At 42.4% G+C, this 26811-nt stretch overlaps 1 protein-coding gene across 4 annotated transcripts in view; it reads left to right on the top strand.

The window, feature by feature from the left end:
• PIP4K2A (phosphatidylinositol-5-phosphate 4-kinase type 2 alpha) overlaps positions 1 to 26811 on the top strand; it is a 194785-nt gene that overhangs the window by 120009 nt on the left and 47965 nt on the right. For all 4 annotated transcript variants that reach the window (XM_048837914.2, XM_048837915.2, XM_048837917.2 and 1 more), the window contains one exon: positions 12646 to 12798. In XM_048837914.2, coding sequence (XP_048693871.1) covers positions 12646 to 12798 — 153 coding nt within the window. The remainder of the gene's footprint in view (positions 1 to 12645; positions 12799 to 26811) is intronic.

Genomic DNA, 26811 nt, shown 5'->3' with positions numbered 1-26811 from the left:
AACTACCTGAAAGGGGGTTCCAAAGAGGATGGATCTACACTGTTCTCAGTTGTAGCAGATGACAGAACGAGGAGTAATGGTCTCAAGTTGCAGTGGGGTGGGGTTTAGGTTGGATATTAGGAAAAACTTTTTCATTGGAAGCGTGGTGAAACACTGGAATGGGTTACCTAGGGAGGTGGTGGAATCTCCTTCCTTAGAGGTTTTTAAGGTCAGGCTTGACAAAGCCCTGGCTGGGATGATTTAGTTGGGGATTGGTTCTGCTTTGAGCAGGGGGTTGACTAGATGACCTCCTGTGGTCCCTTCCAACCCTGATATTGTATGAAAGCTGCAAAAGGTAAAATGAGTGCTTCAGAGACCTGCTTGTTGCCGTATTTAACAGGGTTTTCAAGAACTATGTGGTAGTGTATCTGTGTTTTTAGAGCCTAATTCAAAACCATTTTAAGAAGGCAAAATAATGCCAGTGTTGCCACCCTGGGCAAAATAATGTAAAAGTTGATACTGGCTTCAGTTGATAAAGGATAAGAATATAATTAATGCCAGTAGACATGGTTTGATGGAAAGTTGATCTTGTCAAACCTAATTTCATTCTTGATGAGGTAATAAATTTGGTAGATAAAAGTAACTCCATAGATGTAATATACTTAGGCTTTTGTAAGGCTATTTTCTGTACCACATGGCATTCTGATTAAAAATTTAGCAGTATACAATAGAGTGTATTAAATGGCTTGAGAACTGACAGATCTCAAAGTATTTGTCAATGAGGAATCGTCATTGAATGGGGATGTTCATAGTCTGTTCCGCAAGGATTGGTATTAGGCCTGATGCTATTCAACATTTTCATCAATGATCTGGAAGAAAATATAAAATCACTGCTGATAAAATTTGTGAATGAGACAAAGATTGGCAGAGTGGTAACTAATAAGGACAAGGCTGTCATACAGAGTGATTTGGATCACTTAGTAACCTGGGCTGATTCAAGCAAAATGTGTTTTAATACAGCCAAATGCAAAAGTAGATATATAGAAACAAAGAATGCAGGCCGCATGTACAGAATGGGAGACGATATCCTGGAAAGCAGTCTCTCTGAAAAGGATTTACGTGTCATAGTGGACAAACAACTCAATATTAGCTGCTAGTGTGATGCTGTGACAAAAAGAGCTATTACATTCCTTGGATATAGAGGATGTAGTAAGTAAGAGCATGGAGGTGATTTCACCTCTATATATGGCATTGGTGATACCGATAGTGGAATACTGCATATAATTCTGGTATCTAAATTTTAGAGAAGATGTTGAAAAACTGGAAATGATGCAGCACTGCTCAAATGTCAGGCAGACCACATCCACATGGGCGTGGTGGTCCATTGACTGTTCTGCCCTCGGGCCCAGAATTGCTGTTGGTGGGCCTGTGTAATGGTCCCTTATGGCCTTAATCTCTATGGAAAAACTCACTGAAGTCCAAAGAGAGGCTCCAATGGACTTCACTGGGTATTGAATCAGGCCCCAAATGCAGGACCTGTTGGTAACAATTTAAAATGGGCTTCGGTCCCAGTGCACCTCTCTGGACCTAGAACTATGTAGGGGAGGGCCCCCACTCTGGGGGCACTGGGACCCAGGAGGTGTGCACATATACCTCAAAAAATTTTGGAACTTACATGGCATTTGCTGCAATCACGTTGTTCACTCTCCTTACGTGCTGTTCCCCTTTCCCAACGTGTGTGTATTTAGACAATATTGTCTCATTGTTTCCTTGTACTCCCCTGTCTCTGTAGCCATCTCTTATCTTGTACTTAGATTGTAAGCACTTTTGGGCAGGGCCTGTCTTTTTGTTCTGTGTTTGTACAGCACCTAGTATGTGATGGGAGGGGGGGTATCTGGGCCAAACCGAGGCAAAAATTGGAGCAGAGAGCCGGCCTCAGCCCCATAGGACAGGAGCCATGGGAGTCACCTCTGTGGGATGAGTGCAGGGTGTGTTCCATCTGCAGCTCACCCTCGTGGGTCTTCCTGCCCCTTAGGGGCAGAACCTGATCCACCTTCTCCTACATCCCAACATGGTCAGAATTAATAAAATGAAATAAGAAATTCCCTAAAAATAAGATGAAAAAGTATATATTATTTCACTGGACTCTAAGCTGTAGTAGAACGGAACGACCTTTCATTTACTAAAGTGCTTGCACTGCCTATTGCAGTGCAGATGAAACAAATATATGTAATGTAGTTTTGCAGATAAAGTTAATCTGCATCAAGAACGCTTTCGGGAATGAATTACTAATAAAAATCAGTACGGCTTTCAGCAGGCTATATTTAATACTGTAGAATTAATGAACTCATATATTTTACTATCAAGTAGTTCTGTGGTGTGAGACACATTGGCTATGATTGTAACCTTTAGATGTTGAAGGTCAGATTAATGTCATGACCTTAAATGAAATCTGTTACTCAGTGCACATGTAGGTGATCTTTTTATTGACCTGTGCAAAGGCAGTGTGACATTTCAACCAAGATTCCTCGCAAGAAAACTATGCTGTGGACTGTGCGTAAATGAAAAGATGTTATTAGAAGCCTCTTCAAGCTTGTCATACTAAATGGCTTTATTTGTTTAAGTAATTACTGTACAGAAGTTCAGCGTATTCTTAAGGTGACCTCATAAGTATTCACATTTACATAGTCGAAAAGCTGTTCACTCTCCTGAGATCAAAACCCAGAATGCACAGGCTTTTAAAATTTCACAAATTAAAAGTGAACAGGGAATTCATGCAGGACTATTTCACTCAGAATAATAGACATGGAATAAGTTGCTAAATCAAGCTATTAAGTGGAGTAGTATACATGAGGTTGACAGACATTTTAATCATGAGAGAGGGGATTGAGGCACATGGTGATAAAATAGAGAAAGCTGGGATAAACCTAAAGGGCACAGGTTTCAGAGTAGCAGCTGTGTTAGTCTGTATCTGCAAAAAGAAAAGGAGTACTTGTGGCACCTTAGAGACTAACAAATTTATTGAAGCATAGCCTTTCGTGAGCTACAGCTCACTTCATCAGATGCATGCAGTGGAAAATACAGTGGACAGATTTTATATACACAGAGAACATGAAACAATGGGCGTTACCATGCACACTGTAACGAGAGTTATCAGGTAAGGTGAGCTATTACCAGCAGGAGAGAGAAAAAAACCTTTTGTAGTGATAAGCAAGGTGGGCCATTTCCAGCAGTTGACAAGAACGTGTGAGGAACAGTAAGGGGGGAAAATAAACGTGGGGAAATAGTTTTACTTTGTGTAATGACACATCCACTCGCAGTCTTTATTCAAGCCTAAGTTAATGGTGTCCAGTTTGCAAATTAATTCCAATTCAGCAGTCTCTCATTGGAGTCTGTTTTTGAAGTTTTTTTGTTGAAGACTTGCCACTTTTAGGTCTGTAATCGAGTGACCAGAGAGGTTGAAGTGTTCTCCGACTGGTTTTTGAATGTTATAATTCTATACGTCTGATTTGTGTCCATTTTATTCTTTTATGTAGAGACTGTCCAGTTTGGCCAATGTGCATGGTAGAGGGGCATTGCTGGCACATGATGGCATATATCACATTGGTAGATATGCAGGTGAACGAGCCTCTGATAGTGTAGCTGATGTGATTAGGCCCTATGATGGTGTCCCCGAATAGATTTGTGGACACAATTGGCAATGGGCTTTGTTGCAAGGATAGGTTCCTGGGTTAGTGTTTTTGTTGTGTGGTTCCTGGTGAGTATTTGCTTCAGGTTGAGAGGGCTGTCTGTAAGCAAGGACTGGCCTGTCTCCCAAGATCTGTGAGAGTGATGGGTCGTCCTTCAGGATAGGTTGTAGATCCTTGATGATGCATTGGAGAGGTTTTAGTTGGGGGCTGAAGGTGATGGCTAGTGGCGTTCTGTTATTTTCTCTGTTGGGCCTGTCCTGTAGTAGGTCACTTCTGGGTACTCTTTGGGCTCTGTCTATCTGTTTCTTCACTTCAGCAGGTGGGTATTGTAGTTGTAAGAACGCTTGATCGAGATCTTGTAGGTGTTTGTCTCTGTCTGAGGGGTTGGAGCAAATGCGGTTGCTCCAACTTGTCAGCAACCACACACGACACAACAAAAATACTGGAGTGGATGTGTCATTACACAAAACTATTTCCCCATGTTTATTTTCCCCCCTTACTGTTCCTCACATGTTCTTGTCAACTGCTGGAAATGGCCCACCTTGCTTATCACTACAAAAGGTTTTTTTCCTCTCCTGCTGATAATAGCTCACCTTACCTGATCACTCTCATTACAGTGTGTATGGTAACACCCATTGTTTCATGTTCTCTGTGTATTTTCCACTGCATGCATCCGATGAAGTGAGCTGTAGCTCACGAAAGGTTATGCTCAAATAAATTTGTTAGTCTGTAAGATGCCACAAGTACTCCTTTTCTTTTTTCTAAAGGGGACAGGGTTTTGTGACCTCATGTGATCTTTCCTTGTTCTGTAATGCTCTTTGGAGACTACATACCAGTACTGCTTTTACTGACAACAGAGTTAATAAAATGACTTGTTTGTGGTTAGTATGACTAATGCTTCACTGTTATGTCAACATGTCACTGTGTACAGTAGCTGCATAATAGGAGTGTGCTTTTGGTTCGTAGTGGTAGACATGAAAGGGCTATTAAAACATTTAATCTATCCCCTTGCAAGGGCAGAACACAGCTGCTTTATAGGGCCACTCTTAAATGCATTTAAAGGATAAATCCTTCACCTCCCCTTCCCAGTCTATACATTTCTAAAATGCAACTGGTTTGGTTTCTTTTCCTTTTCTTACTCTAATTTTTTTTCTTGTTTAGAGAATGAGCAGTTTTGAGAAGGGGTGCACACTGTCCGGCACTTGCTGTTCCTTCCCTTCCACTATTCTTTCTTTCTTTCTCTTTTTTTTTTTAAGTTACCTTGTGTCTGGGAGCTCCTTTTATCTGGGTTACCTCTGAGATTGGGAAAGAAATAAGAAAAGACTGACAATCTATTTATAAAATCCCATGTACAGGAAGAGTTATGACAATTAGGGTGTGCTAGTGCCCATATATACAAGGCCCTGGCAATGATTGCAGCTAGATCTAGAAGAGAGATGAGCTGAAGAGACCTATGCTGCTTTCTTTAAGGAGGTCAAATCCAGTTATCTTTATGTATATTGATGCATATTCAGTTTATCTTATGTCCTGTTTGTTCACTTTCACTAGCATGCTATAATAAAAATCATCCAGGTACTCAATGTTGCCACCGAAGTCTAGATACAGCACTGCTGTTTTACCACTTTCCATCACAGAAAGCAGTGTCATACATTTTATCTCAGAAAATCAGAATTAGGGCTGTTTTTAAGCTGACTGCTAAAGTGCAACACAGTTCAGGGAGTACAACAGTATTTTTCAGTCTGCCTGTTAATCACTGTAACGTATACACCTTTTTGGGTTGATCTACACTGAAATAAGATGGTGCTTTTAAAAAAAATGTTTGTTCTAGTCTAGACTTATCCCCTAAGGTTCGTATCTAACCTTAAAGAGAAGTCCAAAAAATTGCACCCATTTTGTGACACATGCTGTGCACTGAATGCCACATTATTTTACTGTTGTTTTCATGTCTGGGTCTTCTCTTACCAGCTGTCAGTTCATCAGTTACTGTACCAGACCCAGCTTCTATCAGGATCCCCTTGTCTATTCTGTACAATTCCTTAATGAAAATTGGCAAGGACCTGTGTGAAACTGACACGAAACACAAAAATGCCAATTGCCCCATTTAAACTATTCTTTACTTCCCTTTCCTACCCAACAGTCTCTTCCTTCTGCATCATCAATACACGTGCTACATATCTATAGTATAATTTGGAAATGCAGGGGCACAAAGGTTTTGGTTCATGGTGTCTGTTATTAAACCATGAATCAGGCAAAGCATATATGCTAACTGCCTCTAGGTGGTAAGGTTTCTTATTTTTAAAATGCATTTAATGTTTAGCAAAACAGCTGTTTTCACTATGTGGCTCCTAAAACTTTTCTAGTCCAGTATATTTCCAGTTTGTATACCCTATCATTTACAAATGTTGGCACATTTGGACAAGTTTTCCTCCCTTTATTTAAAGATGATTGCTCTGATGTCCAGGCAACAGGGCTACATGTTCTAATGAAGCCTAGCTTTGAAAATTTGTAACTGGGTGATAAATGTAGCTAGTATAGTTGTGAAATGAAAAATTTCACATGCTGTGTGGAAGTTTTCCCTTAGCAAATCCTTTGTTTCTGTTTGAAAGGACCAGGGAGATTAAATTGTCTGCAAACATCTACCAGTACAAAACTCAGTACTACATTGGAACTACCAGAAAGTGGTAGCCTTTTCCAAGCAAATATTGTAATCGGCACAATACGAAGACAGAACTTTCTATAAACTGAAAAACAAATTAATTTGTTTGAATGATCTCCTAATCCAAATACAAAGAAAAATCACAGTAAACAACTTGCTAGTAGTATTAGAATTAAATAATACTCTTTACTTGTAGCCCTTCTTCTAAGGCTTAAGGGGAATTGTATTCTTCAGTGCCTGCCATTATTTCAAACTACATTTGTGATCAAAACGTGTCTTACCTAGGATATGTCTACAATACTAGAGGTAGGTCGACTTACAGACTGTAATTACTGCAGTGGTTCATGTCCACATTGCTCTCCTTCTGTTGGTGGTGCACATCCTCACCAGGAACGCTTCCACCAACTTAAGAGAGCTGGTGGGGCGGGGGGGAGGTGAGACCCTAGGCTCTCAGTTCCATGTAGCTCCCCGCTAGGAGCCTGGCTCTGCCTGGTTTCCTGGCTCCCTGTACCACTCGGGGAGCACAACTGCCCCCCAGGCTCCCAGCTCTCTTCTGGGATCAGGGCTGCCCCCCAGCTCTGAGCTCCCTGCTCCTCACCAAGAGCAGGGCAGCCACCCAGGCTCTGAACTCTGCACTACCTACCAGGAGTGAGCCAGCTGCCCTGATTCTCAGCAGGGAGCATGAACCTCAGTGCAGCTGGTCTCCCAGTGCGGAGCCAGGCAGGCACAGTCCATCTGAAAGTGGGCAGCCTGGGCAGCAGCCCGGCTGGGAGTGGGAAGCCAGGACCCTGGGGGCAGTTGAGCTGGGAGCCTGGGCAGCAGCCTGGCTGGAAGCCAGGGGCAGTCTGGCTCTGAGGGGAGTTAGGGTAATGGGAAGTACCCCAGCTGGGAGCAGGGAGGACTTCCTTGTTAATTTCATGGCTCTGCAGAGACATGGATGCTGCGTCATCCTAACTACAGCAACATAAGCCCTACGCCTTTCATAGAGGTGGAGTTATGTCGGTGTAGTAGGGCACTTACATCGGCGGGAGCAAGGCTGTAGCGTGTACACTGACATAGGTCGACATAAGCTGCCTTACATTGACCTAACTGTGTAGTGTAGACCAGGCCTTGTAACTACAGGATGTGGCTCCCAAAGGGTGGCTATTGCTCCTCACAACTAGCTCTAGCAAGGATTCATTTTCATAATGTGACCCATATCTTGAGAGATAATTAATTTCTGGATCTTGTCCCCTTCCATTCACAATTGTGTGGACCATATCCTCTCCCATTTGCAATCACATAGCATACCAGTAGCAACCACAGCAGTTTCTTACATAGAAAGTTAATGCCAAGAAAGTGTTTAATGTATTTTTAGCTATCTCTTAATGCATTTCAGCAGCTAGAAACAGGGAAACCCAGCACCATTTGACCCAGGCAACTCTCCAGAGCCTTGCAGACCACCAGTGGTCTTTGAACCCAGTGTGAAAGTCCGTGAGCAATAGTTAACTCTCAACTGAGGTTTTTAAAAAACTCCAAAACCAAACATCCTCTCACTTTGTCTGTTTTGGGTTGGAGGGATTTTAAGGTTCCTTTTCTTCAATACTTATGGACTGAAGTATTTGGAATTTTTCATTCACATCAAACTTTCTAATTCCTTAGCATGTGAGTTTTGACTGGGGATCAGAGGATAGTTTTCACACATATTGGCTATGAGCCTTGCAGAATCCTGTTGAGTTGTGCAAAGGAATTAGAATAGTAGCTGGAGTAGAGTAAGTGGGGGGGGATAAATATTAGTATTCTGTACATTGAGAAATTTGGCGTGTGTATATGTGTGTGTGTATATATAGATATATTTTTTTCCCCACACATGCGCCATATATATATATATAATTTTTTTTTCCGCACAATCCAGTGAAGGCATTTTACTTTAAAGGCACTTTCATCTTCCTCTGGCTTCTCACTTTATTTAGTGTTCATTTAACCCTGATTAATCGTGATGTTTTCTTGTGAGGACCTCAATTTTAAAAAAACAAGAAAGGGGAAGAAAATATGTGAAGATATTATTGTGCAATGCCTTTATGGCTGGAAATAAAAATAAGGGAAATCTGCAAAATCTGTAGTTCACATTTACAGAGCCAACTGTTTCCTGAAAAGCAAGGCCCCAGTCTCGCAAAGGGACCTACATGGTGCACAAGGGTCTTTCTGCATGAATCCAGTGGCAGGATCAGAGTCTAAGTGAGAAAATGTTTATGGAAATTGTAAGTGTCCTTATTTATTTTCAACAAAGGAAGACCAGCCAAATCTGTGAGTTTCACACAGGATTTCTCTCTCAAGCACTTTGATTGCGGGAAAAGAGGCCATCTTAGAAGCTTTCTTCATGGGCTGAAATTAATCAACAACAAAAAACCTACTTTGATTAGGTTTGAGAATCCTTGTTCAAAATGATCTTTTGTGAAAGGTTCTGGCGTAAACATGGGCCACAAACCTCTTTGATTGCTGATTTGCCCTTTTTTTTTTCCTGGTACATTTAATGTCTCTTTTTTTATACAAAAGCACCTACAAAAACAATGGAGTTTCAGAAACACTAGCAAGAAGTTTCAGTGATGAAGAGCCTTGTACATTTTGTATGTGGGGACAAATTCTGATATCCTTACTCAAGTGTTGTAGTAGCACCTTTCTTTGCAAGTAGACCCTTCTCCCTTTAATGTGACTCTGCTGTAATAAGTGGCCCTCAGTGTAGGAAAGTAATCTGAATCTGGCCCTTAATCTCCAAATATTGTGACGGAAAATGATGCTGTAGATTACTTAGTAGGAACTGAAAATTTCAGAATATGCCTTCACACATCCACCTTCACTCACCTTTCCTCTTCCCTGTTTCAGTAGTGGCGGTGTGGACCACACCTCTTTGCAGTTCTTCATAAAAAATATGAATGCGTAACAACTCATGTCCTGCTCCTCAGTTAATTGTTTTCAAGATTTATGCCACGTAGCTCGCAAGTCCAAGGTTAGGGTTCATCAGGAGTAATATATTCAGAGAACTGCAGTTATTGACAAATAACCTAGTTTTATTTATATAGTTACCAGAGAATAAGACACCTTTTTCTTCTGGGAACAGTTGTAATTAATTACCCAGTAACTCCTGTTGTTGCTAACTAAATTATATCCTAATAACTGAGCAAGCGTTCATGTGACTACTGTACATGCAACAATAACCTGTAATTTACTTTTCTAAGAAATAATTTATTATATTAAATATTTAATCTTTGACATTTTTAAGTCCTAACATTTTTCTGGAGGTGGTAATGAAGCTGACTGCTACTGTCTCCAGGATCTGAAAAGCTTCTATTATATAAAGCTACATTTTAACCCATTACAAAGAGCTATGGAAACAAAACCGTTACACTGCAGCGTTTTGGGGGAGGAGTGGAGTTGTACTGAGAATTTCTAAGATCATCAACTTAGTTGAAAATTAATCTTTAATTATAAAATGAATTGAATGCTGAGCATCAAATGTAGTGTTAAGGTGGTTGGTCCAGTGTCTCACAAATAAAGACCACAATTGTAAACAAAAAGTAACACCCCAGTGGCAGAACAGAGTACATTCCCTTGGTCATCTTTCCAGTGTGGAGCGAGGAACAGGGAGGGAAGTGCAGAGGATGGAACATCTGAAAGTGGATGATGATACATAAACTTGCAGGCTTCCATTCTATTTAAAATAGTGACTCAGAACATGGTGTGCAAAGCCTATCCTGCCTGTTCTGAGGAATCTCCACTTGGGGAAGTGGGTCTTCGAGATCCTTCCCACTGCAGAGAAGGAACTGAACCATCAGTGGCTGCCCCAAAGGTCTCTTTGGATCACAGGAGAGAAAGGGACATTCAATGCCCTAGCATATCATCAGCATCCTAAATATGTATGAAGAAGACAGTAGAAGGAATCACCATACAGCTGTTTCATCACATATGTCAGGATAACCCCAGCTGACCGTGTCTGCCTATTTTAAAAAAAACAAAGTAAAACCCAGAACCCCGCAAAGTTTTTCTGTTTTTCTCCCACACTCCATGTTATAAGTACTTTTCATTCCAGTTGAGCATTACATGTATATTTGGTATCTCACTGTTCTTGCTGGTCCTTACTGGGCTGAATAAAGAAACCTTGTGGAAAACCTTTTCACTTAGTATTTAGGCCCTGATTCAGGAAAGCCACCTCAGTTCAGGACAGAATTTAAGTGTGCGTTTAATGCCCATTGAAGTCAATGGGATTTATGCACCCTTCTTAAAGTTAAGCATGTGCTCAAGTGCTGTCCTGAATCAGCACCATCATAATTCCCATGCCTCATTACAAGTTACATAACCTGGCTAACATATGCCGTCTTCACTGAGCACTTCTAACTTGGGAGCCAATACTACCTCTGGAGCCATGCAGAATATGCATGGCTCCAAAGTCCAAGGGACTTGTATGTGTTTCTCCTAAGAGCAGATTTGGATCCTTGCAGTGCTTAAACACACTGATATATAAATCACAGTTTCACTAAAATGTACAGTACATATTCCTCAGTGTTTCAGTAAGACTGGAAAGTTTGTTCCTTTTTGGTGGTTTCTGCAGTAAATTAGAACAAGAAATGTCTTTCATTTGCATTGTCATTGCTGTGTACAGCCTCAACAATAGGTCTGGCATAAACAGCCGTTATATTTCTACCAGTAGTTGTATTTTGCTGTGCTGAGCAATTGATATATTATTTCTGGCACACAGTATATTGTGTATTTAATGAAGAAAGAAGCAGAGATAATCGCCCCACTAAAGGGACCTCCATGCCAAATAGAAGATGATTCTGTTAAAATAAACCTTTGTGGTTTTGGCCCCTTGTTCGCATGGAATGAACGTGTTTATAATAACTTTCTGAAAATGTTCTTATGCTTGCAGTGTGATCCTGCATCTATCTCTGACTCTTTCAACAATGTGCTATATTGAAAGATTAAAGTACATTGTACTGTGTTGCTACTGTAATTATTCTGCTTGTTTTAAGAGTACTAGGGCAAGATATTTGCTGGGACTATCACCATTTAAGGATTTGCAGTTGAAAGTTGCAAAGCATAAATTTATATTGTATACGAAGTTTTAATATAATTTTCTATGTAAATGGCTTTTTTCCCCCAGAAAAACAATATATTGTAAGAATTCATCATATATTTAAAGGGAATGGGGGTTTTGTTTGTAGCAGCATTTGTTTGAGTAGAATGGCATTATGTGAGGTAGAGGTTGGATTACTTTCCATTGTAGCCAATGGTAAGCAAAGTGGGGACTGGACTGAAGGCTCTATAAAACCAGAAGTGTTATAGTCTCTGAGTATATTCCAAGAATTCATACCTAACTTGATTAGTCTTTTTGGAGTAAAGTCTAATTTTGTGGAGATTTAAATAGGGTGTAAGAGTGGTATTGTATGTTCTTACTACATGTTTCAATTTCATTATCACTGTTATCATTATTTACATAACTGTTAAAAATTGTTAGGTACTATGCCTGGTGTATACCAACCGGTATAAACATTTATATCTAATTAAAGTTATTTTCAGCCAATGGTACGCTATATTTGTTGAACTTTACTATGTAATTTTCATTTTGCCAGTCTTAATGGTAAAAGTAATGCTGATCTGAGTACTCATTGGTTTTCCCTAAAATGCAAGAGAAGTAGCTTGAGGTCACACAAGCATCAGTCTAACACCTGCTAATCCTGTCGCATTTTGTATCGTCAAAGCATTATACAAAATTAACTAATTCTCTGAGTTCCCCTTTGAGGTAGGTAGGTACCCTCATTTTACAGAAGAGGAAACAGACTGCACATAACTTGCCCAAGGCCATGCATCAAATCGGTGGTAGAGGTGGGATTAGAACCAAGGAATTCTGACTCTCATCTCATGCTTTGTGTGCTAGATTACACTGACTCAGGCATTAATTAATATTAATATGACACTGCTCTATCTGATTCATCTTGTATGTGCAATTATTGTGGTGTACTATTGTATTTCAACTGTTTTATTCCCTATTTAATTTTCTTCCAAAAACTGTTCTTAAAATAGAGTACGAGATCAATGTAAATTAACTTCAGAAAGATCATTTAAACATTGGTGGATGCTGATATTTTTATCTTTGCAAAATATTTTGTGAAGTAAATTGACCATTCAGCCAAGCTAGCAGCAGACAGTTAGTTATTTTGGTAGAATTGAGCAAGGTGCAAATGTTTTGTAAGAGACTAGAAAACAAATTTTAATGTACTGCACGCATTTCAACTACACTGTGTATTTTTGTCTGACATGTTTTCCTTTTTGTAATTAATGTGGCAGAATTCCTTGACAAGAAGTGCTCCACTTGCTAATGATTCTCAAGCACGAAGTGGTGCCCGTTTTCACACCTCATATGACAAAAGATATGTTATCAAAACTATAACAAGTGAAGATGTAGCAGAAATGCACAACATTCTGAAGAAATATCATCAGGTAATATTTTCGTTACTATCAGGAGATGAGAAGTATTAAATTTAATTTGGAAAAATTTAAATGAAATTCTCTGTGATAAAGGAAGCGTTTTAAATGTGTGCTATTTTGGCTATAGAGATGCTGCATTATTAATGTATTGTCAGTTAATTTCAGGTTATTTTTTCTTTGGTATGGCAAAAGATCTTGATAAGTGATTGTGAAAATAGGATCAGTTCAGATCATTTAGTTCATTTTCCTTTTGTGTGTCACTTACTGTCATTGACTAAATGCTGCTTATATATTTTAGTAATACTGATTGCAAGTGATGAATATCGCATTTATATATAAAAATGAAAATAAAGTGTGTGTGTGTGTGTGTGTGTGCGCGCATATGGAGAATACTGCTGGATAAATAGGTTTTATCGGTATGAATTTGAGGTACTTCTCAAATTTTTGCTACTCGTGTGACAAAGCCATGAGGGAGTAATATAAGTCATCTCAGATGAGTGCTGATAAATGTAAATGTTGTGCTTTTGTAACCCCTGCCTGCTTGGTGTGGCACTCTATCCCCATCCAGTAGCACCTAGACCATCTAGAGATTAATGAGTCTGCTACAGTCTTAGCTAAGAGCCATGTGGCTTTTAGATCATGCAGTAGAGGCTCATGCATTTAACTCTGGAGGTTCCAGGTTTGATCCCAACTGTTGACGACCAGACTCTGTCAGTGTTACAAGTGGGGTTGCAAACTGGGAAGTCTCTTGAGCTCAGAACACGCTTCCATAGCTAGGTGAGGTATGTAACCAATGCTTACTTGGTGTGGTGCTGTGTCCCCCCTCTAGTGGCACCTAGACCATCTAGAGCAGTGATTCTCAAACTTGTATGCTGGTGACTTCTTTCACATAGCAAGCCTCTGAGTGTGACACCCCCCCTATAAATTAAAAACAATTTTTAATATATTTAACACCATTATAAATGCTGGAGGCAAATCGGGGTTTGTAGTGGAGGCTGACAGTTTGCAATCCTCTCTCCCCCCCCCATGTAATTACCTTGCAACCCCCCCTAAGGGGTCCCGACCCCCAGTTTGAGAACCCCTGATCTAGAGTTTAATGAGTCAGCTACAACCTTCTCTAAAAGAGCCATGTGACTTTAGCTCTTGCTATAGAGGCTCATACACTAAGCTTCAGAAGTCCCAGATTCGATCCTGCCTCCTGATGACTGGGGTCTGTCGGTGTTACACTATGAGAATAGGCATGTGTTATGAATTGGAAATTCCTGAAATTGGAGTAGAAGAGCCTTATATAGTATCAGTGAAGTGGGACACAGTGAGGAGAGTATTACATAGGAAAGGAAAGAGAGACCAGGGAGCAGGAATAGAAAAGGTTGGGTGAGGCAGCAAAGGAGATACAGAATCAGAGGCACAGACAGAAGAAGGCAAACGATGATGCTGAGCAACAGGATAAAGGTGTCATGATCTCCCTTTCTTCATTCATAGCCTCCTTAAAACTTCTGCAAAGTATATCAGTGACAATTCATCAAATATAGGTCACTTACAAAAAACCAAAAATCTTTTCTTGCTTCACAATTGACCCTTCAAACACTGGTTTATGGGCCTTCTTTTCAAATGTTTATAGATATGCATAACTATGCACAAATGCAAGAGTACTGTGTGTATGTACTGCTGGATCTGACACACAGTGCAGACCTACAAAGTTACTGGAAGTCAGGCCTAATATCATTTATTTGAACTTCCTTGCTATATTGATTGATGCTGCAAGAAGACAGCATTTTCCTCTGTTTCTTTAGTGCCAAGCATGTTTATGGTGCTTATTACATAATACCAGTGATGGTGTGTGAGATTATGATAATTTTATTAATCCTGAAGCTCAAAATAAAAGCTGTGAGCAACTGCAGTGGTATGCAGGTGACTTTGTGTCAGGGAGGGAGCAAATGAAGAGAATGCAAAGCTTTGTCCTTTTTTTCAACTTCTAGGAATGGGAGTGGAGAGGAATGTTTAAACTCCTTTCTCATTAGGAAGAAAAGAGAAAAGTTTCTGCTTTGCAGCATCTGAGGGAAAATAGGGAAAGAGTGATGCTCCTTCCTTCCAGCAGCCAGAGGGGTGTAGAGGAGAGGCTGAAAGAAAGAATGAAGCTCCCCCTCGCTCTTAGCAGTTGGGGCAGGGAAAGAGGAGGAAAGAGAACAAGGCTTTTGCTCAGTCCCCCCCAACCTTTGGTATGTGGGAGAGGAGGCTTCATAGAATCATAGAATATCAGGGTTGGAAGGGACCTCAGGAGGTCATCTAGTCCAACCCCCTGCTCAAAAGCAGGACCCATCCCCAATTAAATCATCCCAGCCAGAGCTTTGTCAAGCCTGACCTTAAAAACTTCTAAGGAAGGAGATTCTACCACCTCCCTAGGCAACGCATTCCAGTGTTTCACCACCCTCCTAGTGAAAAAGTTTTTCCTAATATCCAACCTAAACCTCCCCCACTGCAACTTGAGACCATTACTCCTTGTCCTATCCTCTTCCACCACTGAGAATAGTCTAGAACCATCCTCTCTGGAACTACCTCTCAGGTAGTTGAAAGCAGCTATCAAATCCCCCCTCATTCTTCTCTTCTGCAGGCTAAACAATCCCAGTTCCCTCAGCCTCTCCTCATAACTCATGTGTTCCAGACCCCTAATCATTTTTGTTGCCCTTCGCTGGACTCTCTCCAATTTATCCACATCCTTCTTGAAGTGTGGGGCCCAAAACTGGACATAGTACTCCAGATGAGGCCTCACCAATGTCGAATAGAGGGGGACGATCACGTCCCTCGATCTGCTCGCTATGCCCCTACTTATACATCCCAAAATGCCATTGGCCTTCTTGGCAACAAGGGCACACTGTTGACTCATATCCAGCTTCTCGTCCACTGTCACCCCTAGGTCCTTTTCCGCAGAACTGCTGCCTAACCATTCGGTCCCTAGTCTGTAGCTGTGCATTGGGTTCTTCCGTCCTAAGTGCAGGACCCTGCACTTATCCTTATTGAACCTCATCAGATTTCTTTTGGCCCAATCCTCCAATTTGTCTAGGTCCCTCTGTATCCTATCCCTGCCCTCCAGCGTATCTACCACTCCTCCCAGTTTAGTATCATCCGCAAATTTGCTGAGAGTGCAATCCACACCATCCTCCAGATCATTTATGAAGATATTGAACAAAACCGGCCCCAGGACCGACCCCTGGGGCACTCCACTTGACACCGGCTGCCAACTAGACATGGAGCCATTGATCACTACCCGTTGAGCCCGACAATCTAGCCAACTTTCTACCCACCTTATAGTGCATTCATCCAGCCCATACTTCTTTAACTCGCTGACAAGAATACTGTGGGAGACCGTGTCAAAAGCTTTGCTAAAGTCAAGAAACAATACATCCACTGCTTTCCCTTCATCCACAGAACCAGTAATCTCATCATAGAAGGCGATTAGATTAGTCAGGCATGACCTTCCCTTGGTGAATCCCTGCTGACTGTTCCTGATCACTTTCCTCTCATGTAAGTGCTTCAGGATTGATTCTTTGAGGACCTGCTCCATGATTTTTCCGGGGACTGAAGTGAGGCTCACTGGCCTGTAGTTCCCAGGATCCTCCTTCTTCCCTTTTTTAAAGATTGGCACTACATTAGCCTTTTTCCAGTCATCCGGGACTTCCCCCGTTCGCCACGAGTTTTCAAAGATAATGGCCAATGGCTCTGCAATCACAGCTGCCAGTTCCTTTAGCACTCTCGGATGCAACTCGTCCGGCCCCATGGACTTGTGCACGTCCAGCTTTTCTAAATAGTCCCTAACCACCTCTTTCTCCACAGAGGGCTGGCCAGCTATTCCCCATGTTGTGATGCCCAGCACAGCAGTCTGGGAGCTGACCTTGTTTGTGAAGACAGAGGCAAAAAAAGCATTGAGTACATTAGCTTTTTCCACATCCTCTGTCACTAGGTTGCCTCCCTCATTCAGTAAGGGGCCCACACTTTCCTTGGCTTTCTTCTTGTTGCCAACATACCTGAAGAAACCCTTCTTATTACTCTTAACATCTCTCGCTAGCTGCAGCTCCAGGTGCGATTTGGCCCTCCTAATTTCATTCCTACATGCCCGAGCAGTATTTTTATACTCTTCCCTGGTCATATGTCCAACCTTCCACTTCTTGTAAGCTTCTTTTTTATGTTTAAGATCCGCTAGGATTTCACCATTAAGCCAAGCTGGTCGCCTGCCATATTTACTATTCTTTCGACACATCGGGATGGTTTGTCCCTGTAACCTCAACAGGGATTCCTTGAAATACAGCCAGCTCTCCTGGACTCCTTTCCCCTTCATGTTAGTCCCCCAGGGGATCCTACCCATCCGTTCCCTGAGGGAGTCGAAGTCTGCTTTCCTGAAGTCCAGGGTCCGTATCCTGCTGCTTACCTTTCTTCCCTGTGTCAGGATCCTGAACTCAACCAACTCATGGTCATTGCCTCCTAGATTCCCATCCACTTTTGCTTCCCCTACTAATTCTTCCCAGTTTGTGAGCAGCAGGTCAAGAAAAGCTCCCCCCCCAGTTGGCTCCTCTAGCACTTGCACCAGGAAATTGTCCCCTACGCTTTCCAAAAACTTCCTGGATTGTCTATGCACCGCTGTATTGCTCTCCCAGCAGATATCAGGAAAATTAAAGTCACCCATGAGAACCAGGGCATGCGATCTAGTAGCTGCCGGAAGAAAGCCTCATCCACCTCATCCCCCTGGTCCGGTGGTCTATAGCAGACTCCCACCACTACATCACTCCTGTTGCTCACACTTCTAAACTTAATCCAGAGACACTCAGGTTTTTCTGCAGTTTCGTACTGGAGCTCTGAGCAGTCGTACTGCTCCCTTACATACAGTGCTACTCCCCCACCTTTCAAATTTATCACATCTGTAAGCCAAGGCCATAGGAGCATTTGGGTCCTGTAGCAGATTCCAGGGTCAGCACTCTGAGAAGTACCGAGTACCCCATTTCCAAGCATTTGGGAGTGCTGCTCACTTGGGTACCCTCATCAAACCCCACTCAAAGACCCTCATTGCTGCTTTTAGCTAGTAGATTTATTCTTCTGACTAGTAAATATCTGATTTGCAGGCCCTGCCTCTTATTACTGGTCTTCACTTGAAACCAAACTGTAAGTTTATGTAACATCTAAAAAACCTGTTCCTTCTGATATTCTGTTTCTTAGAGAAACATAAACTTACAAAAAATAGAATGCAGGAGAAGTCAGATGAAATGAACAGTTTTACTTATTGTTTTAGTCAAAATATTCATACTTGTGAAAATCTTCCTTCAAACACAGCACAAGCAAACTAGGAAGGCTGTCACATATCTCAGGATCTGACATCACAAACCACTCATACATTACTTTCATGATGTCATCACAATCTGTTGGTTTGTGTATTACTTCACAGTTACCTGGCTATATTTTCTTTGTTTCTCTCCCTCTGTATAAATGCAATATAAGATTAATGTATTTTTATTTTGCTGGAGATATACACTGTCATTTTAGTAAAAGACGATACTTTGAAAACTTCTTAGTGACAATTTAGCAGTTAAAATTATTCTCTAATTGTAACTTGAGCTTTTCCTAGTTGATAAAGCTTCCAATCTTTGAATCATAGCTTTGATCTCAAAGGCATTTGATCTGTAAATCAGTGCAGCAAACAGCATTACCGAGTTTTTGTCCAGGTAATTAATGGTAATCCTTATTATCTGTGAAGTTAATTATACAAATTTTGAGATGGTTGAACTAGTTAAAATTCAGATTACTTTCAGAATAAACAATCACTCCTTTCAAGAGTTTGACTGAAGGACGAGTCCAACATGAATGAAAAATCCTTGATGGTGTTTAATGCTTCTATGGCATTTTTAAAATGTCAAGCTCTAAGTTAATACCTACAGTAATAGTAATTAATAAGATGTCTGCACCAGGGGTACATCGGTGGACTTTACACCAATTAAAGAGAACCAAATATCATAAGAATGGGGAACATGTACTATACATACTTGAGAATGATTTTAGCCTGGTGGTTTAGGTACTCACCTGGAGGTGGGAGATGCAAGTTCAAGTCTCTACTCCAGTGAATTAATTATTAATATGTATTCTGTCCTTAATATTGTTGATTCTTTAGTAACTTGAGTCAGGTGTGGGCTGGTATAATCTTTGGATATAGTATTAAGAATTAGAGATAAAAATACTTTCTGCTGGAGAATTTCAATGCACTTAACAAATGTTAACTAAGCTTCATAAACCCTGAGAACCAGATGAACAGAGCAGTTTCAATGTATGGTATTTTTCCTTAGGTGTTTTTGACAACCTGCTGTTAAAAGAACAAAGTGATTGTGATAAAGTTGAAAGAAAAAGTTAAATCCAGATAACTAAAATAAACCTTGTTGCAATGGCATTTGTATTGGAGTGGTTATATCAGTGCACATATACTATATGAAACTGCCACTGGAAAAAAAACAATCAAAGTCTTTAGAAGTACTGTGGCTGGTCTTGGACTGCTTTTTAGTAATTTGTCAATGGGACAATCAATATTCATATAAAGAAAAGGAGTACTTGTGGCACCTTAGAGACTAACCAATTTATTTGAGCATGAGCTTTCGAAGTGAGCTGTAGCTCACGAAAGCTTATGCTCAAATAAATTGGTTAGTCTCTAAGGTGCCACAAGTCCTCCTTTTCTTTTTGCGAATACAGACTAACACGGCTGTTACTCTGAAATATTCATATAGTGTATGATGACCACTAGTCCCTAACCAGTTAATCTTCTACACAATGCATGTTGGTGGATTTTTCCAATACATAGAAGATAAAACTAGGTTTTCACTTCTACCAGATAAATATCCTTTTGTGTTTAAATTTTCCAGGGCTCACAGTGGTCTCCCTGGATGGTGTATTTCTAATATAGTATTGAGTAGCATTTTTCAAAACCTGTCATGTTAGACTTTTCCCCATTTACAAGCTTATTACTGCTATTTTACATAAGACTTTCCATAAAGTAGCAGGAAATAGATGAAAAGATCAAATTTAATTAGACTCTAATATTAGAAACTAGTTATATACAAGTATCCACAATTAAAAAGTTAAACTGAACTAGTCTTGAAAGTATTACATGAAAAATTACTATAAAAACAAGAAGGGTCACTGTAAAAAAAAAAAAAAAAGGGGGGGGGGGCGGTGATTGAAGCTTTAATCTGACTTACTAAAGCCTCTAGTCAACTGATCAGATGAGCCTGGGACTTTGCTTTGTTTCCTATAAAACAAAAACAAAAAAAACCCGGTAGCCCAGTGGTGAGAGCACTCACCTGGGATATGGGAGAATTAGGTTTATGTCTTTGCTCTAAGAAATGTTTATTTATACGAAGTGGAATACCTCCAACAGTAGAGACTGAGAGATACTCACCCCAGAATACCCAATAGCCTGGCCCAAAAATTCCCAGCCTGCTCCTCACTGATTATATTTTGTGGAGGGCCTGATCCAGTAGAAACACCTAATTTGAGAATCCTGCCAGGACGTAGGTGTGTGCTAGAGCTCCAAGAAGCTCAGCAGCATCAGGACTTTTAGGCAGTTTTGAAGCTCTCAATGGTGTCTAAGTGTTGGACTTTGCCACCTCAAGTGGCAGTTGGTTAAGTGCATACTGTCAACATTTAAAATTCTGTCTTGTATCAGGAGAATGGAGAATAAGAGCAGTATGCAAATACACTAGGGAGCTTTTAGTGCACAGCATCAGGGTCCAGTGGAAAATTAGTGCGCAGAATGCTGGAGATCTATAGATGTACAATCCGTCTTGCTGCACAGTAACTGTGTAGACAAGCCCTTAGTCTGAATTTTTTAAAATTGTAAAGGAAAACATTTATATTGACATTAGGCTTTAACCTAAATTTAAAGAGTCATTTTAACTATAAGGTTTTTATTTTTCATTGAGGATAAACTATTTTAGAGGTACATTTAGCAAGACATGTATGTCAAATTTTCTAGTTTGTCATAATTTTAAATGTTTGAGAAGCGTCTGAAAATTCCACCTCCTAATTATAGCAGAATTTTCACAATACTGTATTACAAAAGAAAAAGGTTCCTTAATATAATGCATTGTGTAAATGCAGTCTCCTGTTTTAAACCTCCTTGGGATAGGATTTTTAAAAACTAAGGTGTACTTGTGGAAAATGTAGAGAACTGATGCTTTTCAGTAGAAGTCACTCTTTCATGACTAAGCACATTAAAGCTGAAGTCTTGTGATGGCTACAGTTCATCCATTTTCAAAAGATGCAGTGTAAGTTCCAGCATTCTCATTTATCACTGCGGTATAATTCTACAAAAAGGCAATTTGATGTTCTGTTAATTTTAAAAGTGAAAAAATACCAAGTGAGTAAGGAAAAGGTAAACACGCATTTTATTTGTGGGGTAGCAAGATCTTCAGAGTTTAAAAAAACACGAGACGCTGCAGCAGCCATGAGGTGTTAAGCCTCATCTAGTCTAGAAAAGTTGCACCGTATTTATTTTTAAATTGATTTAGTTTGTGTGCCTCATTAGAGGGTTACACCAGTTTAACTTGATCATTTTTTAAATCATTTTAGTTAAAAGTGTAATTTTTCTAGTATAGAAAAAACTTTAGAGCTTGCAGGAAAATGCAAACCCTCAATCAAAATGTACTGTGATAAACTCAGGACAGACTGCTGCAAGGGTGGGGTAGAAAAGTCCCAGAAGGGTAAAAGTCCCTCCTCCTTATCAACTGAAGAGGGGTGACTACAGGTCAATCAGGTTCAGCTGAGAAGGGGTTACCAGAGATCAATTAGGCTCAGCTGAGAGAGAGTTAGTTACCTGAGGGCAATTAGGATCAGCTGATTCCAACTAAGGTCTTCATGAGACCTTTTTTAACCCTCCCCTGTTTGGGGGGGGGGGGTGTCAAGCTGCCAGTAGGTGAAGAGCAGCAAAACAGCAAGCCTCACCAGGAAGGGAGGCTGCATTCCCTCCCATAAGGGAGAAAAAACAACCTAAAAGACTGGCTGAGAGAAGGAGCAGACTGCCCCTGGGCAGCCAAGTGGGACTTTTTACCCCAAGGCCATCTCACCAAGGCTAAAAACAGCTGAGGCTGGTGAGACCGAGAAGGTGCTGTGCCACATGTGGTGCCAGGGGTGGGATCCTCTGAGTGAGACTTCTTGGCGAACCATCTCATGGCAGAGTAAATCAACCCCAACTAGAAGGAAAAAATGGAGGATGTATTGAAGGCATTGGTGCAGGCCACTGCGGCCCAACAAGAGGCTACCAGGATTCAGATGGCTACCCAGCAGGAGTCAGTGCAAATACAGCAGGAGACTAATCAATTACTGATGAGCCAGGCGGCCCAGGATCGAGCCATCCTGCATAAGGTTGTGAACCAGCTAAAGGCCCTGACCACCCTGACGCACGGCTCCCATGGGACCCAGCCCCTGCGGGTCAGCAGCTACTTGCAGAAGATGATGATGGACGATGATATAGAGGCGTATCTCCTCATGTTCGAGAGAACAGCCCTGCAGGAGGCTTAGCCCCAAGACCACTGGGCCAGTATTCTGGCTCCTTTTCTGTGTGGGGAGGCCCAAAAGGCGTATTTTGACATGACAACAGAATCAGCTACAGATTACCCCTAGCTGAAGGAGGAGATCCTGGCGAGGTCTGGCATGATGACAGCTATAAGGGCCCAGCGATTCCACGAGTGAGAATACCGGGACAGCAAAGCACTGAGGTCCCAGCTGTTTGACCTGATCCACCTAACCTGAAAGTGGCTGTGCCCCGAGACCCATGGCCAGGAGAAAATTGTGGAAGTCATAGTTTTGGACAGGTACATGATAGGGCTACCACCTGACATATAAGGGTGGGTCAGTGAAAATGATTCCTCCTCCTATGATGAGCTAGTTGCTCTCGTAGAGAGACACCTAGCGGCCCAAGAACTTTCTCAGACCACCAGGGAAGGAATGCGCTGAAATAGGAGGCAAGCCTCTGTGCCGAGGGCCCGAGTTGCCATAGACCCGGGCAGAACTATGGAGGGGAGGAAGGAGGCTGAAGAGCGGCCAGAGATTGCAGGGAGAGTTGGGGACTGGAGGAGAAAGACTCAGGGGGTAAGGCCCAACAGCCCAAAAAATAGGGGGCTTCCCCGAGCAGGGTACAGATGTTATGCATGTGGTGAGATAGGGCATATAGCTGCCCAGTGTCCGAACCTAGAAGCAGCCACGTAGCCAGGTGGAGGGAACAGTCCAGTGCAATGCATAGCGTTCATTAGAGCAGTCTTCGACTCTACTCAGGCCAGAGCCTTCTTCCCTGAGGCTCAGTTCCAAGCCATGGCGGACCTCATCTCCTGCATGCAAAGCCACCCTCTCACCACCGCTCACATGTGCTTGTGATTGTTGGGCCATATGGTGGCCTGCACTTATGTGGTCCAACATGTGCAGCTCACTCTGAGGCCCCTGCAGGCATGGCTGGCCTCGGTCTACGTCCCCAACAGACACAGCATGGACCAGGTGATCAGGGTCCCAGACCAAGTGCTGTCGTCACTCACCTGGTGGCAGAATCCTGCATGGGTGTTAAAGGGCGTTCCCTTCACGGCTCTGTCCCCATCAGTGACCCTAGTCTCCAATGCTTCGGACCTGGGGTGGGGAGCCCACGTGGGCGATTTCAAAGCACGCAAGGCCATTGGTCGAGTCATGATTGCTCCCTACGCATCAACGTCAGGGAGCTCAGGGTGGTTCGTCTGGCCTGCCGAGCCTTCCTCCCTCACATAGAAAGCAGGGTGGTCCAGGTCCTGACGGAGAATACAGCGGCTATGTTCTATATCAACAAGCAAGGTGGAGCCAGATAGTCTGCCCTTTGCCAAGAAGCCCTCAGGCTCTGAGACTTCCATGTACAACATGACATCCATCTCGTAGCCAGGGCCAGGAACACTTTGGAAGATGGCCTCAGCAGGACAGTCTTGTCTCTCCACAACTGATCCCTCCATCCGCAAGTGGTCAGCATCATCTTCCAGAGATGGGGGACGCCCCAGGTGGACCTATTTGTGTCCAAGCAGAACAGGAAATGCCCAATTTTCTGTTCGATTTGGAGGATCGACAGAGGCTCCCTGTCAGATGCTCTTCTACTCCCGTGATCGGGGGCTCTGTTGTATGACTTCCCCCCGTGTCATTAATTCACAGCGTCCTCATGAAGATCAAGCAAGACATGGCCTACTTGGCTGTGCCAGCACTGGTTCAGCATGTTTCTGGACCTCTCGGTGGCTGCTCCGTTACAGCTATCTGTCAGGCCAGACCTGCTGTCCGAAAACCATGGCAGTCTTCTGCATCTGAACCTGGCGGCGCCACACCTGATGGCTTGGCTGCTGCATGGGTAAATGTGGAGGAGCAGGAGTGCTCAGCCGGTGTCCAACAGGTCCTGTTGGACAGCTGAAACCCCTCCACCAGAGTGACCTACCTGGCCAAATGGAAACGGTTCACTTGTTGGACCTCGGATAAAGGTATTTGGCCCAAATGGGCCTTGCTGCAGTTAATCCTGGACTACCTTCTGCATCTCAAGCTCCAAGGTCTGACCCTTTTATCTATCAAGGTCCACTTGGCTGCTCTCTCAGCCTTCCATCCACCTCTTGAGAGTAGGTCAGTTTTCGCCCAGGACATGGCTGCCAGGTTCCTCAAGGGCCTTGAGCACCTCTATCCATACGTTAGGGACCCCGTCCTTCTGTGGGACCTGAATCTTGTTCTGTCGCAGCTCATGGGGTCCCCCTTCGAGACTCTGGCCTCCTGCTCTCTCCTTCTCCTTTCCTGGAAGGTCGTGTTCTTGGTTGCAATAACATCTGCCTGCCGGCTGAGGGCGTTTACCTTGGAACTACCCTATACAGTCTTTTACAAAGACAGGGTCCAGCTGTGGCCTCACCCAGCTTTCCTGCCCAAGGTGGTCCCACAGTTTCATACAGGGCCAGGACATTTACTTGCCTGTCTTTTCTCCAAAGCCGCATAAGTCGGAGGAGGAGCATAGCTTGCATTACCTAGATGTCAGGAGGGTGCTAGCCTTCTACATTGAAAGGACCAAGCCATTCTGCAAGTCAACGCAATTGTTCGTCACGGTTGCCGACAGGATTAAAGGTCGTCCAGTGTCCGCTCAAATAATTTCTTCGTGGATCACTGGCTGCATTCACTGTTGCTACGATCAGGCAAAGGTGCCACCTTCAGTGATTGTCACTGCGCACTCAACCAGGGTGTAAGCCTCTTCGGCAGCTTTCCTAGCTCAAGTGCCTATCAAACATCTGTAGAGTGGCCCCTTGGTCGTCCATCCACACATTCATGTCCCATTACGCACTTACCCAGCAGGCCCGGGACAATGCTGGCTTTGGTAGAGCAGTACTGCAAGCCACTAGACTGTGAACTCTGAGCCCATCTCTGAGGATGCTGCTTCCGAGTCACCTAGAATGGAATCAACGTGAGCAAGCACTGGAAGAAAAAATGGTTACCTACCTTTTCATAACTGTTGTTCTTCGAGATGTATTGCTCATGTCCATTCCATTACCTTCCCTCCTGCCCCTCTGTCGGAGTACTGAAAAACAATAGTTTATTATTTGTATTACTGTAGAACCTAGGAGCCCTAGTTGTGGACCATGATCCCATTGTGCTAGGTTCTGTAGGAACACAGAACAAAAGATGGTCAAATTCTAATTGAATGTATTAGCATAGAATTTTTTTTAAAAAAAGTTTGTTAAACTTGTGCATAGTCTGAGTCATTAACTAGCTCAGCACATAAATTCAGAATGATCCCTGAGGCTCATTCAAAAGCCAACACAGAATAAAAAGTACAAGGAGGAAAAAATGTTACTTGGGAATGTGACTGTAGATTGGCTGAATAAGAAGGAAGGCCGGAGGAACACATGAGAAGCTTCTGGAAGCATTGTGATGACATAAAAAGAGATGGCTCCATAACTAGAAGAGAGACTTGGAGTTGATTGCAGTATTTTAAGTTCTGTGAGATTGAGAGAGGGAGCAGTTGGCTGGGTTTATCAAGTGATATAGCAATGACCATAGTTTCCAAGGGCAGATAGACAGTGTCAAGTGGAATAAATTGCTAGGACTGGACCTACCAGAGGCAGTTTTCTAAATATGACTGAACCCAGACATCATCTTCCTCCAGATGTACCAGGATTACTCCAAAGATTAAATTGCTACCGGCCAGTGGTGTAGGAGTAGTAAACACCCAGGCTCCGTGAGGGTGAATGAAGGACTGGGGTGATGACATAATTGCAGAAGTAGGTCAGGAGTGACACTGGAGTGTGTAAGGTGAACGAACACTGCTTGTACATTGAGATTTTCTATAAAATCAGGTCCATGAAGGGACCTAATGACAACTGGTGCTAAGAATGGAGGAGATTTTAGTGAAGTCACTATGACAGAAACTTAGAAGCCAGCTCAGAGCACAAGAAGCAGATAAGATATCTTATGGATAGGGATTCCAAGCCTCTGGGATAAAGGCGCACAAGATTACTCTATGGTATACCCACCCTTCTGGCCTCGTCATGAGTAGCTGCCTCTGCTGACTGCATATTTTCTCTCTTTCCCCAGGTAACTGTACATACCAGTGGTACCTGCTACACTGCCTGATGTCTCTATGGCAACAGACAGCCTGTAGTGAACAGCACTGTGCAGTGCAGTGGAGAGGGAGGGAGAATGCCCAGCAGCAGTGGTATGGAAGAGTGGAAAAGACTGGATGTGGGTGGAAGGAGAACAAAGAAACCAGATAAAAAGCAACAGCAAAAAAAATAGAAAATAAAAGCAGAAACATGCCCAAAGTCAGACAGAGGTTAGAAAAGAAAAAAGATGATAGAAAGGTAGGTGAAAGAAAATAGGTGAGAGAAGGCAAACCACACCAGGGCATGGTGCAAGATTGTTTGGAGTTCAGGAGCTAGCATGAATTCATTGTGTTGGAGGTGGAATCGAGGATTTGAGTCCAAGCTTGAGAGGCATTGCTGGTGGTGGTGGAGGAGGAATTTTTTAGCACAG

The sequence above is a fragment of the Caretta caretta genome, chromosome 2 (assembly GCF_965140235.1).
Source record: "Caretta caretta isolate rCarCar2 chromosome 2, rCarCar1.hap1, whole genome shotgun sequence".
NCBI classification, from domain to species: Eukaryota; Metazoa; Chordata; order Testudines; family Cheloniidae; genus Caretta; species Caretta caretta.
This window is presented reverse-complemented; position numbering and strand designations above follow the sequence as displayed.